At 40.7% G+C, this 24,286-nt stretch overlaps 2 protein-coding genes across 2 annotated transcripts; both read right to left on the minus strand.

The window, feature by feature from the left end:
• Positions 1-6,126: 6,126 nt before the first annotated feature.
• On the minus strand, positions 6,127-13,419 carry LOC146640963 (vitamin D3 hydroxylase-associated protein-like). Its single transcript, XM_085399510.1, has 15 exons — positions 12,795-13,419; positions 11,087-11,200; positions 10,700-10,840; positions 10,423-10,556; positions 10,065-10,271; positions 9,927-9,967; positions 9,677-9,801; positions 9,322-9,447; positions 9,134-9,231; positions 8,800-8,899; positions 8,678-8,721; positions 8,536-8,575; positions 8,352-8,460; positions 7,384-7,529; positions 6,127-6,444 (listed from the first exon to the last, which is right to left on the minus strand). Exons 1-15 carry the CDS (start codon positions 13,017-13,019, stop codon positions 6,322-6,324), a joined length of 1,773 nt encoding a protein of 590 aa, XP_085255636.1. The 5' UTR covers positions 13,020-13,419; the 3' UTR covers positions 6,127-6,321.
• A 253-nt stretch (positions 13,420-13,672) lies between these two features.
• On the minus strand, positions 13,673-24,108 carry LOC146640964 (vitamin D3 hydroxylase-associated protein-like). The gene is made up of 15 exons (XM_085399511.1): positions 22,354-24,108; positions 21,020-21,133; positions 20,297-20,437; positions 19,833-19,966; positions 19,489-19,695; positions 19,357-19,397; positions 19,120-19,244; positions 17,723-17,848; positions 17,545-17,642; positions 17,216-17,315; positions 17,080-17,123; positions 16,935-16,974; positions 16,751-16,859; positions 15,722-15,855; positions 13,673-14,631 (listed from the first exon to the last, which is right to left on the minus strand). The coding sequence occupies exons 1-15, from the start codon at positions 22,576-22,578 to the stop codon at positions 14,509-14,511; spliced, it is 1,761 nt and encodes a 586-aa protein (XP_085255637.1). The 5' UTR covers positions 22,579-24,108; the 3' UTR covers positions 13,673-14,508.
• Positions 24,109-24,286: the final 178 nt, after the last annotated feature.

Consider the following 24,286-nt stretch of genomic DNA (forward strand, 5'->3'; position numbering starts at 1 on the left):
GAGGAGTTAAACAGTCTGATGGCGTGTGGGACAAAGGAGTTTTTAAGTCTGTTAGTTCTTGTCTTGGGGAGAAGCAACCTGTCACTGAACAGACTCTTCTGGTTGTTTATGGCCGTGTGCAGAGGATGCCCAGCATTGTCCATAATGTCCAGCAGTTTCTTTAGTGTCCTTTTCTCTGCCACTGTCACCAGAGTGTCCAGCTTCATGCCGACCACAGAGCAAGCCTTCCTGATCAGTTTCTCCAGCCTGGATGAGTCCTCCTTTGCTGTGCTGCTCCCCCAGCACACCACAGCATAGAAAAGTACTCCAGCAACCACTGACTGGTAAAACATCCACAGGAGCTTCCTGCAGATGTTAAAAGACCTCAGCCTCCTGAGGAAGTACAGTCGGCTTTGGGCTTTTTTATACAGGTGCTCTGTGTTGCATGACCAATCCAGTTTGTTGTCCACCCACAGCCCGAGGTACTTGTACATGTTGACCACCTACACCTCCTCCCCCTCTATCTGAACCGGCAGTGGACCTGCTCTAGACCTCCCGAAGTCCACAACCAGTTCCTTAGTCTTTGAGGTGTTGAGTTGCAGGTGGTTTGTGTGACTCCATGCAACAAAGTTCCTCACCAGGCTCCTGTACTCCTCTTCCTGATCATCCCAGATACACCCCATGATGGCTGTGTCATCTGCAAACTTCTGAATGTGGCATAATTCAGAGTTGTAGCAGAAGTCAGAGGTGTACAGGGTGAAGAGAAGAGGGGACAGCACAGTTCCCTGTGGTGCTCCTGTGCTGCTGACCACAGTGTCCGACGTGATGTCCTTCAGCCTGACGTACTGTGGTCTGTCGGTGAGGTAGTCGGAGATCCAAGCCACCAGGCAGGGGTCCACCTCCATCCTGTTCAGTTTTTCCTGAAGCATACAGGGCTGGATGGTATTAAAGGCACTGGAAAAGTCAAGAAACAGGATCCTGACCGTGCCTTTTCCCCCATCCAGGTGTGAGTGGGCTCTATGCAGGAGGTACAGGATGGCATCCTCCACTCCGACATCCGCCTTGTATGCAAACTGTAGTGGGTCCTGGGCATGTTGTACCTGTGGTCAGAGGAGGTTGAGGAAGAGCCGCTCTAGAGTCTTCATAAGATGTGACGTCAGTGCCACCGTTCGGAAGTCATTCAGCTCATTGGGCCGGTTCCTTTTGGGGACCGGGACGATGCAGGATGTCTTCCATAGGGCGGGCACTCTCCCCAGTCGCAGACTGAGATTGAAGACTCGTTGTAGCGGCTCCCCAAGTTCAGCAGCACATGCCTTTAGCATCCTAGGACATACCTTGTCTGGGCCTGCTGCCTTTCTGGGGCGAAGCTTCCTCAGTTCTCTCCTGACCTGATCCACTGTGACACTGGGAGATGTTTGGGAGGGGGGGGGGGGAGATGTCTTGCTGCTGAGAGAGGGATTGGAGGAGGGGGGTGTCATAGTGTCAGGAAGGGGGGAAGCGAGGGAGGTAGGAGAGTGGGGAGAGGACTCTGTAGTAAAGGTGAGGGTGAGGGTGGGGGTTGTGGGCTGGTCAAAACCTGTTTCTTTCGTTTGCCTTCTCCACAGTCCCCCCCACTGTACTTTTCTTGGTGTTGTGGCCTGTGATGGTTTTCACACCATTCCAGACCTCCCTCATATTGTTCCTCTCCAACTTCTGCTCCACCTTCCTCCTGTAGGTGTCCTTTGCTTCCCTCAGGCAGCGTTTCACCTCCTGCTGTGCTGCTTTCATCTCCTCCTTCACTTTGCTCCTGAAAGCCTTCTTCTTAATGTTGAGGACAGCTTTGACTTCCTGTGTTACCCACGGTTTGTTATTAGGATAACACCGTACCGTCTTAGCAGGGGCGACTGTGTCCACACAAAAGTTGAGGTAGTCTGTAAGACAGTGTGTCGCCCCCTCTATGTCCTCACCATGTGGGCTCAGAAGCACATCCCAGTCTGTGGTGTCATAGCAGTCTCTCAGAGCATCCTCCTTTTCTGGGGTCCATCTCCGGATGGAGCGCGTTGTGACCGGCTGCCTTTGGACGAGGGGTGTGTATTGTGGCTGTAGGTAAACCAGGTTGTGGTCTGACTTCCCTAGTGGGGGGAGGGGGGTGGCTCTGTATGCATCTCTCACATTAGCATACAGTAGGTCAATTGTCCTGTTGCTCCTTGTGGGACAATTCACAAACTGGTGAAAAGCAGCCAGAGTAGAATCCAGTGTGGCATGATTAAAGTCTCCAGATATAATAATGAAAGCCTCGGGGTTTTGTGTCTGAAGTCTTGCTGTGACTGTGTGTATTTTCTCACAGGCAGCTGTTGAGTCAGCCCTCGGAGGGATGTAAACACACACACAGATCACATGACTGAACTCCCGAGGTAGATAATATGGCCGCAAGCTAACAGCTAGCAGCTCCAGGTCCGGACGGCATACCGAAACTTTAACGGAGACGTGTCCAGGGTTACAGTATCTGTTGTTAACGTAGACCAGGGACGTGGGGGGGGGGCTAGAGGGGCTTGAGCACCCGCCCCTTTCCTGATGAGTGCCCAAAGTGCCCTTTTGTTGAGGCAACTTTTAAAAAAATTTTATTTATTTTTTTATGTGTGTGTGCGTGCGGAGTCCTTTCTGTGCCCCTCAACAATAATATTTAACTATTAATCACAGTTTTGCTAAATAAAAGGATCTGGCTTGCATCAGTCACATGATCACTATTAACCAATGATCGCCCTCGACGGCAGAACGCGCTGGTTACGAGCCGGGAACGAGCTCACAAAGAGCACGCGCATTTTTTGCGGTCCGGAGCTGTAGGAGAAACACAAGTTAACTCAGAGACACAGACTGATGCGACAAAACCAGTAAGTAGGTGTACAGCGCACACTGTAGTGTGTAGCACCCAGGAGTATTAGCTTATTACGTACACGTTGGTAAGCTGTCTTGTTGCAACTGACGAACTGAAACAAACGAGCGTGCTGTGTGTGCAACAGCGTGACAAACATTACCTGTCCTTTTATTAACTGCACAAGTAGTGCTGGTCATAGCTGCTGGCTACCTGTGTAAGGCTGTCATGGGTCTGTAGCTCTGTCACCGTTTTAGGGAACATATTTAGTTTTAAAGTATTTAGAACATATTTAGTTTTAAAGTATTTAGAACATATTTAGTTTTAGAGTAAGTTTCTGGGCATTTCCTGCCTTTCTGGAGGGATTATATTTCACTAAAAAACGATCTAATATGCATGTCCACATAATAATTATTATAATTATAATATATTAAAAAACACAAGCTGTATTTTAAAAAACATACATTAAGAAGCAGATTATATTAGATTTATATTTTAAATAAGACAAAAGTTGGATTTTACAGCAGTAAAATGATTGTATCTCTACAGTTTAAACATGTAATAAGCTTTGCCCTGCACAGAGTGGATAGTGAAACAAATGGAATCATCATAAATACATTATTTCATATTTTTTACTTCCCCCTCCTCATTGCTTTATTATTGTAGCTCTAGTAATGAATAATAATGTAAGGATTCTGGATCAGCACCATGATGCCCATAGTATATACAGTATTCTGAAGAAGGTCTAAAATGTCACTGTGTGTGCATGTGTGTGTTTTATTTAGCTGGATTTAAAAAAATATTACTCATGATATAACATTGTGCAGACATGGCTGGTAAGGACATGAGGAGGAAACAGTAGGCGCTGTATGAGGCTACTAAAGGCAGTGCTATAACATTTTTCTGTCATCATTTTATTATAGATTAAGTGCAAGAGTTGTTAGGTGTGGATAATTAGATTATAGTTTATTGCAATAGCAAGTTGTGCCTTGTTCTCAGATAGACAGCAAGTGGAGAGTGATATATGAAATGATGGGATGGAAGGAAGAAGAGAAGCAAAGAGTGATTCACAGGCAGAGCCGAGTTTATGTCACAGTTTTTCGTTGCCTTATGGTTCCAAGCGCTGTCACCAATCTTTGCATTTTGTTATTATCTCATGACACTTGTTTAATCAGCTACCATCTCTCCTGTGGACTTTTTAATGTCTACAGTCTCAGATCAACACAGCCCTGCCCTTCCCATATTAGATTCTTGATGAATGTGTGTTGTTGTTATTCAGCCTGGTTCAATGTGCCCCTTTTTAACTTTGAGCACCCGCCCCTTTAAACCTCTCTGCACGTCCCTGACGTAGACAATGAGTCCCCCACCTCTGCTTTTTCCGCTGGCCTGCGTGTCCCTATCGGCTCTCACGGATGTGAAACCGCATAGGTCTACGTTAGCCTGTGGCGTTAGCTCGGTTAGCCACGTCTCCGTGAAGATAAACAAGCTGCACTCACGGTATAGTCTGTGGTTGTTCAGAGCGCACAGTTCATCAATCTTATTCTGTAGCGCGTTCACGTTGCCCATTATCACTGTCGGGATTGATGGTTTGAATCGCCTCCGGTGATCCGCTCTCCTCGCTCCAGCATGAGCGTGAGAAAGAGTGATTAACCCACTAACAAAAAATCAATATGCTATGTAATTAATAGCATAACACAGTACTAACTTAGCCTATATGCACAAGAACATAAATAATAAACTTCATTCAACATTGTAAAATTAATTAGCTCCAAGAAATTATGGATACAACTATAAATATAGTTATTTGGCTTATATCGTGATATATATCGTTATCGCCCGAAATGAAAAAGCATATCGTGATATGAAAAAATCTTATATCGCCCAGCTCTATTAACAATATAGCTCCAAGCTACCTCATTGAGCTACTTAGATTATACACCCCTGCTAGAGTACTAAGATTATCTTCCCAGTCACTCTTGGTACTGCCGAGATCCCGGCTGAAGACTAGAGGTGACCGAGCGTTTGCCTTGGCTGCACCCAATCTATGGAATAACCTCCCCATCGCTGTCCGCGAGTCTGATTCCATTCAATCCTTCAAATCGCGGTTAAAAGCCCACCTATTTAGCCTTGCCTTTTTCTACCAGTTAATGCTTGTTAGTTAGTTTAATGCTTATTTCTATCTCCGGTCTATTCTTAACTACTTTTAATCATTTTTAAAATTTTTGACTGTTTTATCCTTTACATATATTGTTCTTTTATGCTTTTATATGCATTTCTTTTGCTTCTATGTTTTTAATGCCATTTAACCTGCTAGCATGTTGGTACTTTGCCATAGCCTGTTACGAACTTGCACGTTCATGTGTTTGTTTTGTGCAGGTGATGTACCTTTTTATGTTAATTCAGCTGTGCCAGGGCCCTGCTCCGATTGGTGCGTGGATACACCGCCCCGACGTGACTGGTTCCAGCTGGAGGACCCGCCCATTAAAAGGAGTCTGGAGTGCTACTGCAGGAGAGGTCCTCGCGTTTCTCCTCATGACCCAGCAGTGTAACTGTGGCAGCCGCTGGCTACAGTGCGGCTTAAAAGTTGTGGAAGTGGAGTGGGTAGGGGTGAGCTGCCGTTTCTTTTGATCACCCGTTTTTTCCTGTTTTGAATTAGTTAAGGAGGTCAGACTCTGTCTTTACTTTTGACTTTGTTTTGGTAAGGTCAGGGGAGCGGGATTTGTGTAGATTTGTTTTTGTTTATTATTTTGGCCTTGGCTCACCCTGAAGTGTTGACACTCCCGTTTTGTTGTTCCTTTTTTTCACTTTGTAAATAAATCACATTATAACGAACGGATTTGTTTCATGTGGCTGCTTGGGTCTTGGGGTGGGAAGCGAGTGCCTCACTCATGTTATTGCCTGGCCCTAGACGGGTCGTAACAAGCCTTCATCCTTCCCTGTTACTTCATCTTACCCTCTTGTATGTTAAGCACTTTGGTACACCACTGGTTTTAAATGTGCTGTATAAATAAAGGTTATTGTTGTTGTTGTTGTAAACAAAAGCAAATGTAGTATGTACTAATTTGTATATGTATACAATGTAAATCGTAGAATTATGTGCACAAACAGTAATATTACTTTACATACTTATTATTTAATGCTAATTCTTAACATTTTTACACATGTACTAGCACTGTCTCTTTGCCTACTGTTGACATGATTCCAGTTTTCGTTCTTTTAGTGCCTTTTCATACTTTATTACATGAAATGGATGGTAATACGACAAAAGACCTACAACAATAAGAACAAAAAATATGTAATTTTAACAATTACCTTTTATTTAACCTTCAACAAACAGCCAAAAAACAAAAAGTGCCCAGATTAAGCTTGTAGTGTAGAGAATACTCCACTATTTATGACACCATTAGCTCATTATTACAGGAAATACTCAAGTTAACATGTCTCCTCTCAAGTCTGCAGCCTCTCCTGTGAGACTGACAAAGAAAGCAGCTTTACTTCTTGCTTTCTTTGACCAGTTGTTCCACTTCCTTCATGAAGCGCAGGCAGAGCTCATCCTGCCACGGCAGAGCAACACACTGAACCGCCACAGGTAGACCCTCGCCACCGGACACTGCCTGAACACAAAAAAACACTCCTGTCACTTAATGCTCAGCAGCTGAACGCACCACCTAAATGTGTAATTTACTAAACAGGGCAAAAGAGCACAATCCCCAAATAGTGCTGAAAGGTGTTTACCTAGAAAAAAAATGGATTTGCTGAATTCATGGGGAAGTCATGTGTGTACATGTGTTCATCTGTGATCTCACGTATTGTCAAAGTGCATGCAGCTGAACTTGTGTAGATCCACCAGTAATAAGTAACGGTTGTTGGAGCACAGCTGATGTGCTGAAAACCGTGTGCTGTTTACACTCCTGGAATTATAACTGTTTAAGTGGAGTGTGATAAAACTTTATTAAGGAAAAATGTATTTTTAAAGTTTATCAACATAAATACATTGCTTTAATGTCCATCAAAGGTCTGATTCTTCTGAGGATCAGTGCTGTCCTCCTCCCTGTTTCTCCATTTTTTGGCCGTTTCCCTTTGAACCCTATTGCACAGGCTGTGAAACTGAAGAGCTGGAAGCAGTTTTGTTGCCGCTGGCATTGTGTGACTCCTTTAGGTTAGAGGCTCCAGGTCATCTCTGAAGCTATTGAGCAAATTTAACATTAAGTGGCTTGGTAGCTCTGTACCTTGGAATTGTCAGTCTGCTTGCCTATCGATCCTGCTCAATGGTTCCACTTGCACATGTGCTGCAATCAGCTGATTTCACTTCATATGCCAGAAGAGGAAAATAGTGACGCAGTCTACAGCGTGGATATAAACATTAAACACGTGCAAATGGATCATTTACAAAAGTCTCTGAGCCCCCACTTCTTAACTGAAGTCTTCTTACTGCACTCGCTTTGGAAAAATCTATTTTTTTTTCATGCCAAAAGTTTGTCCTGACACAACGTGTTAGTAAATCTGGCTCTATGTTCTCACTCAGTCTTATCTCACTGGTACATGTTGCCTACCTCTTTGAAGAGTTTGTCCCACATGTCCTGATAACAGCCCTTATAGTGCTTGAGTTCCTCCTCATCCTTTGTGGTCACTGTGGAAACAGTGACTACACCCGCAGGAAAGGTAAGGAGATTGTAGAGTATCGTGTAGCTAACAGCAGCTTAAAACGCAGAAAAGACAAAACAATTACTTACTTACTTACTCTATATCCAGACCCAGGTTACTTTTTAAATCAAGTAATGTCTGGAGAGTCGTCCTCATCTTTGATGAAATGTCTCTTTTTTTCCTCTTTTCAAAGTTCAGTTGTATTATAACGTGTAACTGTTTTGTACACTAAGGAGCTTGGAAATAAAAGTGTCTGGACTTCTTTAGGTTTCTTGAAGACGTTTCACCTCTCATTCGAGAAGCTTCTTCAGTTCCAAGAGCAGCTGGTGGAGAGTCCCAGATTTTAAGCCCCATGGAAGTGTCCCCAAGAGGGTCATGGACCACCCATTGATCCTATACCTAATCACACCATCCAAGGTGTGAAAACGGGTGTAAGTCACAAGCAGCAATGACGTTTTTCTTTCCAAGCTCCTTAGACTACAGTGACCTGGATGACTGAGTTCACAGACATGTTTTGTACACTGTCATTCTTTTTTTTTTATCATGTCTATCCAGTTCCCCAGTGATGAAACCCGCTGAATCCACTACAACATGAATTACACTTTAGCTAAACTTCATTTACAAATAGAAGTACTAAACACAATAAAAATTAAACTGGAAAAATAAAGTGTTTTTTTATTAGTTACTGTTATCTTTTGCCTTTTATATTTTACATATCTTTGTAATTTTCTGAAACTATTAAAGTAACAATATCTGATCTAATTTGTGACTTTTGCTTCACACTTTAAACATCTTTAAAGTCCTGTAATTACATTTTTTTTAAAACAAAGTGATAAATACAGAAACTAAGTTGTCTGTCATACTGAGTTAATCATACTTGAAAGTTTGCCACAGTATAAGAAGTTGTAGGCTGGTCCAATCACAGGACACAGCAGCACATCAATGTTGCAGCTCCTCCAATGTGCTATTGTCTCTTGAATGTAGTCCTAAAGAAAACACAGGAAATCTCAATTTCTCCTTCAGACTTTCATACGTGACCATGCATCATCAGCTGACAGTACCTCAACAGCAGCATGTTGCTTCCACAGCTCAGGAACAGATCTAAGAATGAAGCAGAACGTTTGGATATAATTCCTAGCACATGGAAATGTAACAAAGAAACGATTCAAGCACAAATGAACAATAGCAAGGATACTTTCTCACCCAACTCCACAAAGAGCATCAAAGTTGGCAGAAACACGAGGAAACTGCCAAAAAAAATCAGCATCATTATAAATGTTTTATCAGACTGAACTGTGAAGTTAACTGTTAAACCAAGGACTCACCACGGGTTTGAGCAAGAATGAAATGGTTTTCTTCAACCACTTGGGAAAGCCGTAAGGAAAAACCTGAGGCTCCAGACAAGGGTCCACAGGTCCCCCTTCCCTAAAATGAAAGAGATCATTGGCACAGGAGAAAACAGTCTGTTCAGAGACACTGAACTGAGAATTACTGTAATGGTTTCAAAAAGAACCACAACCCCATGTTGCTCGTAAAGACAATGGCAGCATGGTGATGTTTAGTGGTTAGAACTAAAAAGAAACAAAATCTCTAAATGTTAGATGATTTAAGTTTAGAAAACAAATGGTACTAACTGACTTATTAAATGGAACAACTCACAGTTTTTGTAGCACGGTGGTAGCTCCATCTGCAAATACACCCTTTATCAAAAGCTCAGGGATAGTTTGATCCATCTTCAGTGGACAGTAAGGGACGAGCTAAAGGCACAAATATCAACACTGAGGACCTATGACTCATATCACATACGTGGCTTGACAGTGATCATAGTGTGTGTGGTGACGTCTTACTGTGTGCCCTGCTTGCTCTAGCAGAGCTTTGACCTCTCTGACGCCTCGGGCCATGCTTGGAGATGGATGCGTGTAGCCATCGCTTTCCAAATAACCAATCCTTAGAGGTCTGGAGCTTCTGTATATCTAAGGGTCAATCTTTTTTACTTCCTCAGTCAATTAAACATAATCAGTTTGCAAAGGTTAAGATTACAGCCTATAAAGTTAGTTCTGTATCTCAGGACATTAATAACAGGTGAGGTAAGAGTAATATAAAGTGAAGCGTTAGGACAACCATGTATCCGCTTAATTTGTAGTTTTTAACCAAAAGAATAATCATTAACAGATTATATGAACCTCACAGTACAGGACACACCTCCATGTTAAAAGGTAATGGTGGAACAGTGGGGTCCAAAGAAAACATGTGGTCACAAAGAAGTGCCTGCATGCACAGAGCCAGGCTGTCCACATCTCTTGCCATGGGTCCAGGAGATGACGGCACTAGTTTCATACGAAATATAAAGCAGTGACTCAAATATTTGAGACAGTTTGTGTCTGTGAAATATTGCTATACAGTGGTTATGTAACTACATTTACTTTATATGTAAAGTACATATGTTTCTTACCCGACTTTTGCCCTCGATAAATTGGACGAAGGCCCTGTAAACTAATCATTACACAAAAGTGTTAACAAAGACAAGAGTTTAACTCAGTGTAACTCAATGTGTAATAAATTTCCAGGAAACTGACTGAATGAGACCCACCTGAGCCGACCTGCAGTTGGCTTGAAACCACAGATTCCACAGAAGGATGCAGGAATACGGATACTGCCACCTATATCAGTGCCTATACCAAGCAGAGAGCCCCCTCCCCCGATGAGAGCCCCCTCCCCACCAGATGAACCTCCAGAGGTCTTCTGGGGGTTATGAGGGTTCACAGTCTGCCCGTAGATAGGATTACTGCAGTCATAGCTGTCAACAGACAGTTAATGAGTCTTTGCATATTATTTTCATTCATATTTTCATTATTTGCACATTTGGAATGGACAAAGGCAACTTAACACATGCACTCAGTTTTAAATGTGCTGTAGATTTTTATGTGAGTAACTGATAAAAGATGTACTTTAAAAGAGCTTGAGGCAAGTTGGTTCTCACAAAGGGAATAGCTCCTTGTTTCTTCAGGACTTGAACAAGCACACTGTCCTTTTCAGCGGGCTGGTCCAGGTTAATGACCACACCACAAGAACAGTCATGATTCTAGTGTTGGAAAAAACAAAGATGATAATGTTACATCAAATACCTGAGCTATGATGCTCGAGAATACTGTACCATACTTATAAATACTGATGGGAAATACTTTAACTGTAACTGAAATTTGCATTGCATAACCTTTGTAATACCTTAAATGTAATATTTTCTTTGATGCTAACTGGAACTCCGTACAAGAGACCATCCTTGTTGGAGCCAACAGTTGTCAGCTGGTCCAAACTCTCCAGCAAAATTTCAGTGCAGCAGTTCAGCTTTTTGTTTACAGCCAGAGTCTGTTGGAAAGGAAACAAGCACAGACAGATTCAGAGAAACGTTTTCCCCTGAAAGAAGTTTTCATGCTTCAAGGGGATGAACATTCCTGTCAAAAATAAAAAAAGAGAGACAAGTCCTGAAAATTAAAATAGTTACTTGATTACTAATGATTACTTCTAAAAATTAGCTTTTGGTGTATTTGAGCTATTATGAAAGATTTGTTTTGTTATATTAAGTGAACCTTTGTGTCATGTTGGATACTGAACCTTTTCCATATAAGAGTAAAGCACATCCTCAGGGGTAAGTGAGCCTTCCTTCAGTGTCTTTGTCAGCTCAGACAGGGAGAGTGTCAGGATGAAAGCAGAGTCAGTTGTCGGATGCTAGGAGACACAGACCCACACAGAATCATTACTTCAAAAAAACATTTAAAGCAAGAATTTAAGACTTAGTATCACCTCTAATTTTGCATCCTAGTCATGGAACAACCTTCAGAACACATTAAAGCTCTCCCTGACAGAGTTCATAACACTCAAAAAGACTTATGTAACCGAAGACTGTTATTGCCATTTATAAGCTGGATCTGTATTTTTGTATTATTTTGGCTCTAACTACTTATTAAGTGTTTTGATGTTATATTTGAATTGTAACTTGTAACAATGTAAGGGTTTGTCCTCTTGACCAATTTATCCTTGAAAAACTGATGTTAATCTCAAGGGATTTTTCTGGTTCAAAACTAAATAAAATAAAATAAATTAAATTAAACAAAAAAAGCATTGAACCAGGATTTTTCCTTTGTGTTCCACCTCTGTATACTTAAGTACTTATGTAATTAAGTAATACCCTCACCCTGAGGCTCTCTTACGCCCTACACGTATAATTAATTTTGCAACTGTGGAGAATTTTTCTGTCTTTCCTGAAACTTGCCTCCTCCATTCCTGACTGTTCCCTATCTCCCATGGTTGATGATTTTGCTAGCACCCTTTTTTCCACATGCTCCTCCATCCTCAATACTGTTGCCCCTGTTAAAATGAAGCGCCCTAGATAATTTCCCGATGTTGGCTAAACGATTCTACACGTGACAGTAGTATCCCCCGTGGCCAACTCCGTGATGCCTTGGGTTCCTTTGATAGTTTCCTCACCGACACTGTTAGTGACCTGGGTGTGTTTTTGGATAGCTCTTTTAAATTCGACAAACAAGTGTCTGCTCTTGTCAAATCTTGCTTCTATCAATTGCGTCTTATTAGCAAGGCCAGACATTATGTCCCGCATAGAGACCTGGAAAAGCTTATTCACCCCTTTGTGACATCTAGGTTAGATTATTGCAGCTCCCTTTACTTTGGTCTTAACTCTACTCTTCTCCATAGACTACAAATTGTTCAGAAAGCGGCTGCGCGTCTCCTTACTGGTAGTGGGGGGCGTGTCTCTATTAACGCTGTCCTTGCCGACCTGCACTGGCTTCCTGTTAAGTATCACATTCAAAATCCTGCTGCTCACCTTCCGAATTATTAACAATATAGCTCCAAGCTACCTCATTGAGCTACTTAGATTATACACCCCTGCTAGAGTACTAAGATCATCTTCCCAGTCACTCTTGGTACTGCCGGTACTTTAATTTATATATTTTATCTTATTCTTTCCCAGTTAAATTTACCCTTCAGTCTAATTTGTGTTGTACAGTTATTTCATTTTTAACTTTAATCTTTATATTTTATTTTATTCCTTCCTAGTTAAATTTACCCTTTTTAATTTTCATATTTATTTCCTATCTTATTCAGAGCCTTTTCTTCTTTTCTTTAGGTCACGAGCAGTTGTCCAAGCATTTCACTGCATATCGTACTGTGTATGACTGTGTACGTCACAAATAAAATTTGAATTTGGATTTACCAAATTGTTTGTCCATAGTTCACCAGGTTTGAACTAATATCTCCAAAGATTAACTTAAACAATTCAAAGTCCAGGGCTCTGAACTCTCACCGACTCTTTGTAGCGGAGCACCGCCTGCTCTGCCCGCTGCAAGCTCTCGTCTCTCCTGTTTCTGGCTCTCTTGATCTTTTCCTCCGTCTCTCGGTGGCTGCTGATCTTTTTCACCAGCATAACCACGGATCCGACAACGCAGGTAGCACCAGTGAGCAGAGCCACTGCCCACTTGTCCATTTTCACTCCCTTAATAAACTGTTCAATATTCTGCAAGGCTTGCATTTTTGTCCTGTTGCTGCAAACTCGACTAAATGACAAGTGGACTTTACACACGGTTGTTTAAATGGGACAGGCTGACCTTTGAGCAAAATACATAGGCGCGTTAAGCAAGTAATAGCTCCTACTTTAATAAAACAATGACGCTCACTCACTGCGCGTGCGTACTTCCAAATACTCTGTGAATGACAGAGTAAACAAAAACAACAAATATGTGTTGAAGTGCGTGTGCATCCAAATTAATTACAGGAAGTCCATTTAAGACTTCTCCTTAGAACGATCACCTAAACATTTTCACGTAAGTTCTGTATTTTATAGTGATTATTATCATTTTTATATTAGGATAAAGGAGAGCCGACCGCTTACTCGCCTCTTTTCCCCTTTCTGCACCGCATCAGCTGTTAGCTTTCCGTGACCCGGAAATTATTCTCCCTCCGGAACAACGGATATTAGTGTTTCGAGTTTAGTTACTTTTGACATTATTATATATATAACTATATTAACAACAGTTTCAACCTTTATTATTGTCACGATGATCATGTCATAATTCCGTTTAATATATGAAACATTTTACAACAAAAAAACAACAACAACAAAAAAATCAACAACAACCCCAAAACAAAGCCGCCACCCCCCCATCAGAGATCTTCGGGGCAGGTTTGAAAGATCAAATCAAATGTAATTCGGCTTATAAAACAGGAACTATTTATTTTATTCGTTTATAAATATCAATGTCAAACCACTACATTAGAAAAATAAATGGTTTGTTTTAATGTCATTAGCAGATGAACAATACACATATAGTGAATGTTATGGTCATTTTGGGCTAATAATTTCTTTGAAATGTCCTTTTTTTTCCATGGTGGGCCGTTTGCAAGCTGTACCTCAGAAAGTTTTGGTAACCCTCAACAAGCTTCTGGCATAGTTCTGTCTGGATATTTGACCGCTTTTCTTGTCTCATTCTTCTCATGTCTGCATATATTGTATGTGTACATATTTAAGTATTTCACATAGTTTGCTTGTTTGTTTGTTTGTTTACTTGTAACCGTTTGAATAAATTTGTGACTTTTTTGTAATATTGTTTAGTATGCTTTTTGGTCTTTTTATTGTCTGTGAGGTTATTTTGGTCTATACAAATAAAGCAGACTTGCCTAATGATTTCACATTTTATTTTCTCAACAAGATCTAGCATGTTTGCTGTTATGGATATAAAGAAATATAAAGCATAGATGGGGATAGCAAGACAAAAAAAACACATGGTTTATTAAATGAATGTATGAAAGAAAGATGAAAAATGAAAGAGTTAGAGTTCCTAAAGCCTTTAGGAAACAATCAAAGACCAAAATAAACACAAAATGAATAGACTGTACTTGTACTACTAAGATTCATCCACCATTTATGACTCGATTAGCTCATTATTACAGGAAATACTCAAGTTAACATGTCTCCTCTGAAGTCTGCAGCCTCTCCTGTGAGACTGACAAAGAAAGCAGCTTTACTTCTTGCTTTCTTTGACCAGTTGTTCCACTTCCTTCATGAGGCGCAGGCAGAGCTCATCCTGCCACGGCAGAGCAACACACTGAACCGCCACAGGTAGACCCTCGCCACCGGTCACTGCCTGAACACAAAAACACACTCCTGTCACTTAACGCTTGGCAGCTGGACACACCACAGTCTCCTTCATCCACCTACTGACAAACTCTGAAACTACTAATACATTGTGTGTATATCTGCATGGCAACAAGGAATGTGACAATATTTCTAGTTACAATAGTCTGATACGTTTCATTTCTTGGTTTTGTGTATGGATGGGCCTTTTACATGTTGGTGTTAAAGAGTCTGTTTAATCATTATACCCACCACCACCACACTGGACATCTCTAAGTACATAAATGCTCCCGGAACCATAATGTAAAGTCATGTAAAGGCAGCTGATTTCCCTATCGCTTATACAGCATTTTCTTTAATAAAATGCAAGAAAAAAAATGCTGGTTTCAATGTTCCCAGTCTAAGGGCTTTTTAACTTTAAACATATTGTCAAAGTTTTGGTCATCTGTTTGTTAATTTGTTGGTTATTTAGTGGAGATGCTTTTGAGTGCCCATTGTGGTTTCTCAATCCAACTATTAGAATAAACAACCAACACTGTGAAAACACTTAAAAAAATTCTCTTACCCAATCGGTAACATTCAGAATAAAATTACGTGCCTCACAAATGTTTCACATGATGTTACTTATCAGGGCTGCAATATAGAGCTGTTGCATTAATTTAATTGCCATTTTGAAATACACAGAGGATTTGGGGAATGACATCAAGTAAAAGGTCCACTGATCTCTTACTGACACTATTGATTGGTCACCCATATTGGACATTTAACATTAGTGAAACAGGTCAACAGCTGTAAGTTCTATGGCATCATAACATTATCGTGGTCATCACAGTTCTATCCTGTTAAAGAAGCTCAGAAATGACCTCACTTTTAGAAAACCTAAGAGCCCTAACTTCCACTAACAAGCCAGGCTGGTCCAGGACAGAAAGATGCAGGTGACTGAAACCCCCCCAGAAATTTATTCTATAATAAATTCATCTATAGTTTAGGCTTCACATCCGTGTCTCCTGAGAGATTATGCCTGCATGAAAACCTAGTCTTACAGTAGATCCAGCTCCATATATTTCACCAGTCTTCCCTCACTGGTATGTTTCACTTACCTCTTTTAAAACCTTGTCAAATTTGTCGGGATAGTGCTCGAATTCCTCCTCATCCTCTGCAGTCACTGTAGAAACAGTGACTACACCGGCAGGAAAGTTTAGGAGATTGTAGACAAATGTGTAATTGGTATTGACTGAAAAAAAACAAACATTGAATGATGAAGAATACGGAAAGAGAATTCTTTCTTTAACCAATACAAATTTTGTTGCCATTTCATCAACTCATGATTTGGAAATTTTAATAAAAATGCATTCACATTGCCATTTGTCTTAATGTTCTAATCTACATGTAATTCTCTTAACTGAGTAATCTCTATAGCAATGGTGGGCAATAAATTTTCCCAAGGGGCTACATGTGAAACTACAACTGCCTTGGAGGGCTGCACTAATAAGTGGAACTTTGTGAATCTTTAAACAAAACAGCTCTGGATGAATGTTGCTCTCCATCTGGCTTGAAAGAAATTGCAACTTTCCCATGAAAGCCTTCATCAAGTTGTACAAATGCCTTCTATTCAGCATCGCAGGGCTTTGGAATGTCTTTGCCTTTCTTATCACAATACCTCCCAGTGTATATTTCAATGCAAATGTAACAAAGTCAGCTCCAGTTCAAAATTTCAAAAATTTGTCCGTGTCAGGTTTGAACCACAGCAGAATGCTCTCCATAAACTTAGTACACCGCTCTCCTCGGGACTTCACTGAATACTAAGAGGGAATGTCTTGTAAAAACAAAAAGATCCCAAAATCAACACTACTTTCTGCATCATGTTTTTTTGTATGTCAGGTGACATCCTTCAGGGGTAACAGACTAGCATCTCTCAGAAATGGCTCTTCCAAAATAAATGACGGGAAAGCTGTAATCTCTGGAACATGTACATTTTAGAAAACTAACAGTCACCTAAAAATATTTCTGATCTTATTTGTGACTTATGTTTAAAACTAAACATCTTATAGTTTACCTTGAGATTACAATTTGTTGAAAACAAAGTGACGCACAGACTATGCTGTTTTATTGTACTCAGTGTACCATACCTGAGGTTTTGCCACAGTATAAGAAGTTGTAGGCTGGTCCAATCACAGGACACAGCAGCACATCAATGTTGCAGCTCCTCCAATGTGCTATTGTCTCTTGAATGTAGTCCTAAAGAAAACACAGGAAATCTCAATTTCTCCTTCAGACTTTCATACGTGACCATGCATCATCAGCTGACAGTACCTCAACAGCAGCATGTTGCTTCCACAGCTCTGGAACAGATCTAAAAATGAAGCAGAACGTTTGGATATAATTCCTAGCACATGGAAATGTAACAAAGAAACTGAGATTCAAGCACAAATGAAGAATTTCAAGGATACTTTCTCACCCAACTCCACAAAGAGCACTCATTCTGGCAGAAGTGTGAGGAGACTGGGGTAAAAAAAAGTTTCATCAGAATAAACTGTCAAGATCAAACTGATGTATGAATTCATATACATCTGTCAGAAGACGAAACAACGCACCACAGGTTTGAGGAAGAATGAAATTATTTTCTTCAACCACTTAGGAAGCCTGTATACAAAAATTTGTGGCTCCAGACAAGGGTCCACAGGTCCCCCCTCCCTAAAATTAAAAAAGGAATCCTTGGCACATGGGAAAGTAGTCTGGTCAGAGAAATTACTGTAATGGTTCCAAAAAGAAGCACAAGCCCATGTGCCCTATAGATAATGTCAGAATGGAGATGTTCACTGGTTAGCGCTGAAACAAAAATTACATTTCTAGCTATTAGATGATGTAAGTTAACAAGAACATATTAAGTAATTATTAAAAAAAAAAAAAAGATCCAACTCACAGTTTTTGTAGCAGGGTGGTAGTTCCATCTGCCAATAAGCCCCTAAGCCACAGCTCAGGGACAATTTCATCCATCTTCAGTGGACAGTAAGGGACAAACTAAAGACATAAATAATATTAAAGACATATGGCTCACATAACACACTTGACCGCAATCAGTGTGTGTGGTGACGTCTTACTGTGTGTCCCGCCTGCTCTAGCAGAGCTTTGACCTCTCTGACGCCTCGGGCCATGCTTGGAGATGGATACGTGTAGCCATCGCTTTCCAAATAACCAATCCTTAGAGGTTTGGAGCTTCTGTATATCTAAGGGTGAATCATTTTGAGAGATGAGATGGTGAGATAGCCTTTATTTGTCAGTTGCAGTATCAGTATATGTATGTGTGTGCATGTCCATAGTTCAGCTGAGACAATGTCCTTCGCCCTGCCAGGCTAAGTAAACAGCCAAAACAGCTGTGTAAACAGCTGGCGCCAAAGGGGTATCCGCATAAGTGATGGTGGTTTTTACTTTAGTGCGAACAGCTCATTTGAATTTCAAAGCAGTTCTACAGTCCAACACTGGTCTCTCAATCTCCCGTTGGAGAGCCGCGAGCTTCGCCATACTTGCGTTCTGTGATGTTGTCATTTCTTGTGCTCAAGGAGCCAATTCTGAGAACTCACGGCAGTGTGCCTTCCCGAGATGTCATCCAATTTGCGCCCAGAGATGTTATTCCGGGCTAGCCCTTCCGAGATGTATCCAGTCTGCAGTCAGAGATCTTATTCTGAGTATTCACAGCAGCCGTAGCCTCTCCAAGATCTTATCCGTGCTGACTCAATAAGACCATTTTGAGAAACTCACGCCTCTCCCATCGTTCCAATCCCAGCGGGCAGCCTTGTGGGGGTTTGAACAGCCAGTTCCGCTTCCTTAATTCTTCGATAACTCAGGGCCAAGCCAGCTCCAATCAGCCAGAACCCTGTTACCATGGTTCCGAATAGGTAGATATCTTCAGCACTCAGGCTCACCCGAGCCCAAACTTCTCGTTGAGAAAGGGGTGTCAATTGCATTCAGAGACCAGTTGATCCAATCCATAATTCCTCTTTTAGATTTTAGAGAACAGACTGTGAGAGAGTGTTCCAGGGAAAATACAAAAAAAACCACGAGACTAGACAAGGACATAAGCAGGGAAGATAAGGGAGAGGAGAAAAAGTGCGCCCGCCTCCTCCGAGAGCCAAAGAAGAAAGGAAAAGATGGCCTTTAGTTAACTTGTTTTTAAATATAAATGTTAATGTATTGTTTATTCTAAGACATTAATACATTTAATAAGTGTGTTAAGACAATAAGCCATTTCATTAATTTACAAGTTTGAACATTTAGTAACTATCTGGTCAAAGTCCAGTAAAATAATCCTGAACAGTCTTCATTTCACCTTCAACTTTCAGGTTAACCTCCTAGCACCTGGCGTCCACATATGTGGACATCACATTTTGGGTTGTGTAGACCAAAATACTACATACTACAAGGGCCTGATGTCCACTTACAAGGGTGTTATACTGCCACTGTATGAGGCAATTACAAAAATTGTCATCAACAGACACACCTCCATGTTAAAAGGTAATGGTGGAACAGTGGGGTCCAAAGAAAACATGTGGTCACAAAGAAGTGCCTGCATGCACAGAGCCAGGCTGTCCACATCTCTTGCCATGGGTCCAGGTGATGACGACACTAGTTTAATATAAAACAAGAAGCAGTAAACCATATTCCCAGACTGTGGAACATTACAGCAGTTATGTAACGTCACATTTTACTTTGTTTAGTAAGTAGATATGTCACTTACCTGTCTTTTGCCCTCGATAAATTGGACGAACTCCCTGTAAACTAATCATTACACAAAAGGTGTTAACAAACATAAATGCTTAACTCAGCAATGTATAATAAATTTCCAGGAAACTGACTGAATGAGACCCACCTGAGCCGACCTGCAGTTGGTTTGAAACCACAGATTCCACAGAAGGATGCAGGAATACGGATACTGCCACCTATATCAGTGCCTATACCAAGCAGAGAGCCCCCTCCCCCGATGAGAGCCCCCTCCCCACCAGATGAACCTCCAGAGGTCTTCTGGGGGTTATGAGGGTTCACAGTCTGCCCGTAGATAGGATTACTGCAGTCATAGCTGAATGTGGCCAAAGACATATGGGTAATGAGTCCTTGCATATTATGCACACTTGTAATGGGCAAAGACAACTAAATAAGTGCACATAGTATTTAAATGTACTCCAGATTTATGTCAATCTCTGATAAAAGATTTACCTCAAAAGAGCTTGAGGCAAGTTGGTTTTCACAAAGGGAATAGCTCCTTGTTTCTTCAGGACTTGAACAAGCACACTGTCCTTTTCAGCGGGCTGGTCCAGGTTAATGACCACACCACAAGAACAGTCATGATTCTAGTGTTGGATTAAAACAAAGACAATAATTGTACATCAAATACCTGAGCTATGATGCTCAAGAATACTATACTCAGTCCTGTTTACACTGAGTAGGAGACGCTCTGTATCTCACTGTACATCTGTATAGTGACAATAAAAGCATTCTGTTCTATTCTATAACATACTTACTAATACTGATGGGTACAGAAGAGGATTAGGACCAACGAAAAAAAAGTGGGCACGTCTTTTTTTTTTCTACTTTTCTCAGAATTCTGGAAAAGAAGAAGAAAAAAGACGTGCCCACTTTTTTTTCGTTGGTCCTAATCCTCTTCCGTAGATGGGAAATACCTTAAATGCAATATTTTCTTTGATGCTAACTGGAACTCCGTACAAGAGACCATCCTTGTTGGAGCCAACAGTTGTCAGCTGATCCAAACTCTCCAGCAAAATTTCAGTGCAGCAGTTCAGCTTTTGGTTTACAGCCAGAGTCTGTTGGAAAGGAAACAAGCACAGACAGATTCAGACAAACATATCAATCTTTGTAAGCCCTCTGTGGAATATCAAAGTCTTTTTGGAAACTCAAATATTTCTTTGGCACATGAATCTGGTTTGCTTTCATAAATATGTCTATAAACCTTAACCGTAGCAAAGACACAAGTGTAAGTAATAAGAAATACCTAGTTAGCTGAGAGTATACCTAAAGTAGAACACTGATACAAGACTGGAAAATGAAATTGATTATTTAGTGTAGACATTATCTTTTGCTCTATTTTATCCATTATGTAAGCTCTGTGTTATGTTAGGTCAGGGGTGGGCAACTCCAGGTCTCGAGGGCAGGTGTCCGGCAGGTTTCAGATCTCACCCTGGGTCAACACACCTGAATCACATGATTAGTTCAATACCAGGCCTCTGGAGAACTACAAGACATTTTGAGGAAGTCATTTAGCCTCTTGAATCAGCTGTGTTGGATCAAGGACACATCTAAAACCTGCAGGACACCGACCCTCGAGGCCTGGAGTCGCCCACTCCTGTGTTAGGCAGTGAACCTTTGCGTCATGCTGAACACTGAACTTTTTCCATGTAAGAGTAAAACACATCCTCAGGGGTAAGTGAGCCTTCCTTCAGTTGCTTTGTCACTTCAGATAAAGACAGGCCAAGGATGAAAGAAGAGTCAGTGGTTGGATGCTAGAAGACACACAAAGAACCATGTCAGAAAAAAGCTGCAACAAAGAACTAAAACGGTATGGATCTACAGAATCAAGATTCTTTATTTGCCAGTGTTGCATCTCCCTACCAAATTGAATAAAAGACAGCTTGCTAATGATGAAATAAACAGCAATGAAGACGTATAGAAGGAAAAACCCATCGTAAATTGTGTAGACAACAATGTGAATAGAACCAGAACAGGCTCAAGAAAACTGAGCACTGACTTTTGTATGGACCTATCAGAGGGATGAATTGCTCAAAAGCATTTTGAGTAACTCACTGCATTTAGGCATGGAAGCATGTTCAAGATGACCTGCTCAGATTCATCAAAATTGTGAAGAAACGTGATTTATGTGACTAAACGTGGCATGACTGTCAGTGCCAGATGTTCCGATCTCAGTATTTTAAACGCTACTGATCTACTGAAGTTTTGAAAATGCCTTGTTGATGTTGATATACATATACTCAAAAGTTTAGTGGCTTCTCGACAAGAACATCGACAGGCTCCTGTATTTCTTATTATGCTTATAAATCACATCACGGGCAGAAAAGTAGCTTCTGCAAGGGTTTCCTTAGAATAACAGAAAAACCATATTTACTTCTAAAGAAAAAAACAAATACCTGATTGTATTCGTTTTCGGATGGCTGCTTTGCTACATTAGTGCAAGATAATGCACTAATGTAACAAAGTTCAAATCTTATTCTTGGTGTTATTGAGTTCACTGTACTCTTCTTCTGATTCTGGTCTCTAAATTCACCAGAATCTAATCAAATAGAGGACCTTTATAGTGTGTTGGAATAGGAGATTTGCATTATGGATGTACAGCCAACAACTCACCAAAACTGTATTATGTTTTTGTGTCAATTTGGATCAAAACTCTAAGAAAACAACTAGTTGAATCTCTGCCAGGAAGAATTTGGGGGGTGGCTTTAAAAGAAAAGGCAATCTAATCCAGTAATAGCAAGGTGTCTCAAATAACTTCTCCACAGAGTGTAAATGCAAAAGACAATCTAGAAATAGCAGTAGGTTATTATCGCTGTGTTTGTCGGCTAAGTTTATTTTTTTTTGCTCAAGGTAAGCCTGCTGACAACAAAAGCTGTCAGTGATCTGATAAATTATGTCAGGTTCGAACTAAAAGCAGAAAATTCAATGTTAAACTTTCCCCAAAAAAACTCCTAAATTAAGGCTGAACTCTCACCGACTCTTTGTATCGGAGCACCGCCTGCTCTCCCCGCTGCAAGCTCTCATCTCTCCTGTTTTTGGCTCTCCTGATCTTTTCCTCTGCCTTTCGATGGCTGCTGATCTTTTTCACCAACACAACCACAGATCCCACTGCACAGACAACACCAGTGAGCAGAGCCGCCCTCTGACTGTCCATCTTCACTCCCTTGAGAAAATCCTGGATGTTCTGCAAGGCTTGCATCTTTGTCCTGTCACCGCAACTCCAGTTTTAAACGGCACAGGTCAGCCTTAGTCAGGCTTAAGTATGCTAATCAAGAGGGCGCTGTTGTGCCTAAATCGTTGTCAGGGACCAAGCAGTAAAGCATAAAGGACACAGCTGTTTTAATTCAAAAAGGGGGTTTTATTGACCCAAAAACATGAAGATATATTTAACAAAGCCAAAACTTAAACAGGAAGACCAATAAAAGAGGTCAACTCAATAGACTAAACTCAAGATAATAATTAACAAAACCTCAAACAAACATAAGATAAACTGACCTGCTGAAATGGGGGAACTTAAACACTGGTTTAGCTAAACCAAATGACACACACGGGGAAAATAAAATGGCTGCCATATAACCAACTAATACAAGTCAATTAAACAAACATGAAACACCCCCCAGGCAATGAAGCATGTGGTGCTATCCAATTAGGCTGTGAGTGGTACTTCAGGTCTCCCAGCCCTTTGCCACACCTTTTGCCAGACATAAACACACCAGCAATGTTTTGGTTCTATAACATTTTTCTATTATTACTTTATTATGAATTATAGGTGCAAGAGTTTTAGAGTGTGGATAATTAAATAATAGATCAATGTAATAGCAAATTGTGCCTTGTTCTCAGATTCACAGCAAGTGGAGAGTGATAGATGAGATCAGGAGATGGAAGGAGGAAGAGAGGCAAGAATGATTCACAGGCAGAGAAAAGTTTGTTTCTCACAGTTTTGTTCCCTTATGGTTTCAAGCACTGTCACTAATCTTTGCATTTTATTATTATCTCATAACACTTGTTTAATCAGCTACCATCTCTCCTATGGACTTTTTAATGTCTACAGCAGGAGTGGGCGACTCCAGGCCTCGAGGGTCGGTGTCCTGCAGGTTTTAGATGTGTCATTGATCCAACACAGCTGATCAGGGCTGGACTGGGACAAAAAAAATCAGCCCGGGCATTTTGACTAGTTACCGGCCCACCATGGTATTATAGGAAAAGCCATAAAGCCTTTATAATAAACTTAAACCTACACCATCCTCCCTATTCTGGTATTCTAAACAGTACTTAGCAAAACTATAAAACAACCTAATTTATAATTACATATACCTCACTAATAGGGTTGCCAACTCCCAGCAAAAAAAGAAAAGAAAGAAAAATAGGGAACCACTCCCCCACCCTCTGCCTCAAGATGCTTTACTGACAAAACCGATTTTAATTTAATGCACGTATAAAACAAATGCACAGACATCTATTATTTTTCTCCAGTAATTAAATAGATTTAACATCTTTCTTCAACAGAATTGCAGACTGCACAGATGGTATCTTAACAAAGGAAAGAATACCATAACTTACTAGGGCATATACTACACTCAGAAAAATAAAGGTGCCAACTGGAACCAAAAGTGGTTCTTTAGACTGATGCCATAGAAGAACCTTTTTTGGTGCCACAAAGAACCTTTCAAACAATGGTTCTTTGAAGAACCATTTCTTTCAGTGGTTCATTGAAGAACCTTTAAAGGTGCCCCAAAGAACCATCAAGAAATGGTTCTTTGGGGCACCTTTAATGGTTTTTCAAAGAACCTTTTTAAAAATGGTTCTTTAAAGAACCATTTTTAAAAAGGTCCTTCAAATGGTTCTTTAAAAGAACCATTTTAAAGAACCTTTTTTGAGTGGTTCTTTAAAAAAAACCATTTTAAATC

This window comes from Rhamphochromis longiceps, linkage group LG23 (assembly GCF_057381845.1).
Source record: "Rhamphochromis longiceps isolate RC_006_pf linkage group LG23, R_longiceps_female_GT1.1, whole genome shotgun sequence".
Classification (NCBI taxonomy): Eukaryota; Metazoa; Chordata; class Actinopteri; order Cichliformes; family Cichlidae; genus Rhamphochromis; species Rhamphochromis longiceps.

Excerpts from the sequence above, each read along its gene's own strand:
- LOC146640963 (XM_085399510.1), bottom strand. The coding sequence starts at position 13,019 with ATGCAAGCCTTGCAGAATATTGAACAGTTTATTAAGGGAGTGAAAATG. Across the intron at positions 11,201-12,794 it reads TGCTCCGCTACAAAGAGTCG|CATCCGACAACTGACTCTGC; the intron begins GTGAGAGTTCAG and ends TGTGTCTCCTAG. Across the intron at positions 8,576-8,677 it reads GATGCTCTTTGTGGAGTTGG|ATCTGTTCCTGAGCTGTGGA; the intron begins GTGAGAAAGTAT and ends CTTCATTCTTAG.
- LOC146640964 (XM_085399511.1), bottom strand. The coding sequence starts at position 22,578 with ATGCAAGCCTTGCAGAACATCCAGGATTTTCTCAAGGGAGTGAAGATG. Across the intron at positions 19,696-19,832 it reads TTGCCTCAAGCTCTTTTGAG|CTATGACTGCAGTAATCCTA; the intron begins GTAAATCTTTTA and ends GGCCACATTCAG. Across the intron at positions 19,398-19,488 it reads CCAACTGCAGGTCGGCTCAG|TTTACAGGGAGTTCGTCCAA; the intron begins GTGGGTCTCATT and ends TGTAATGATTAG.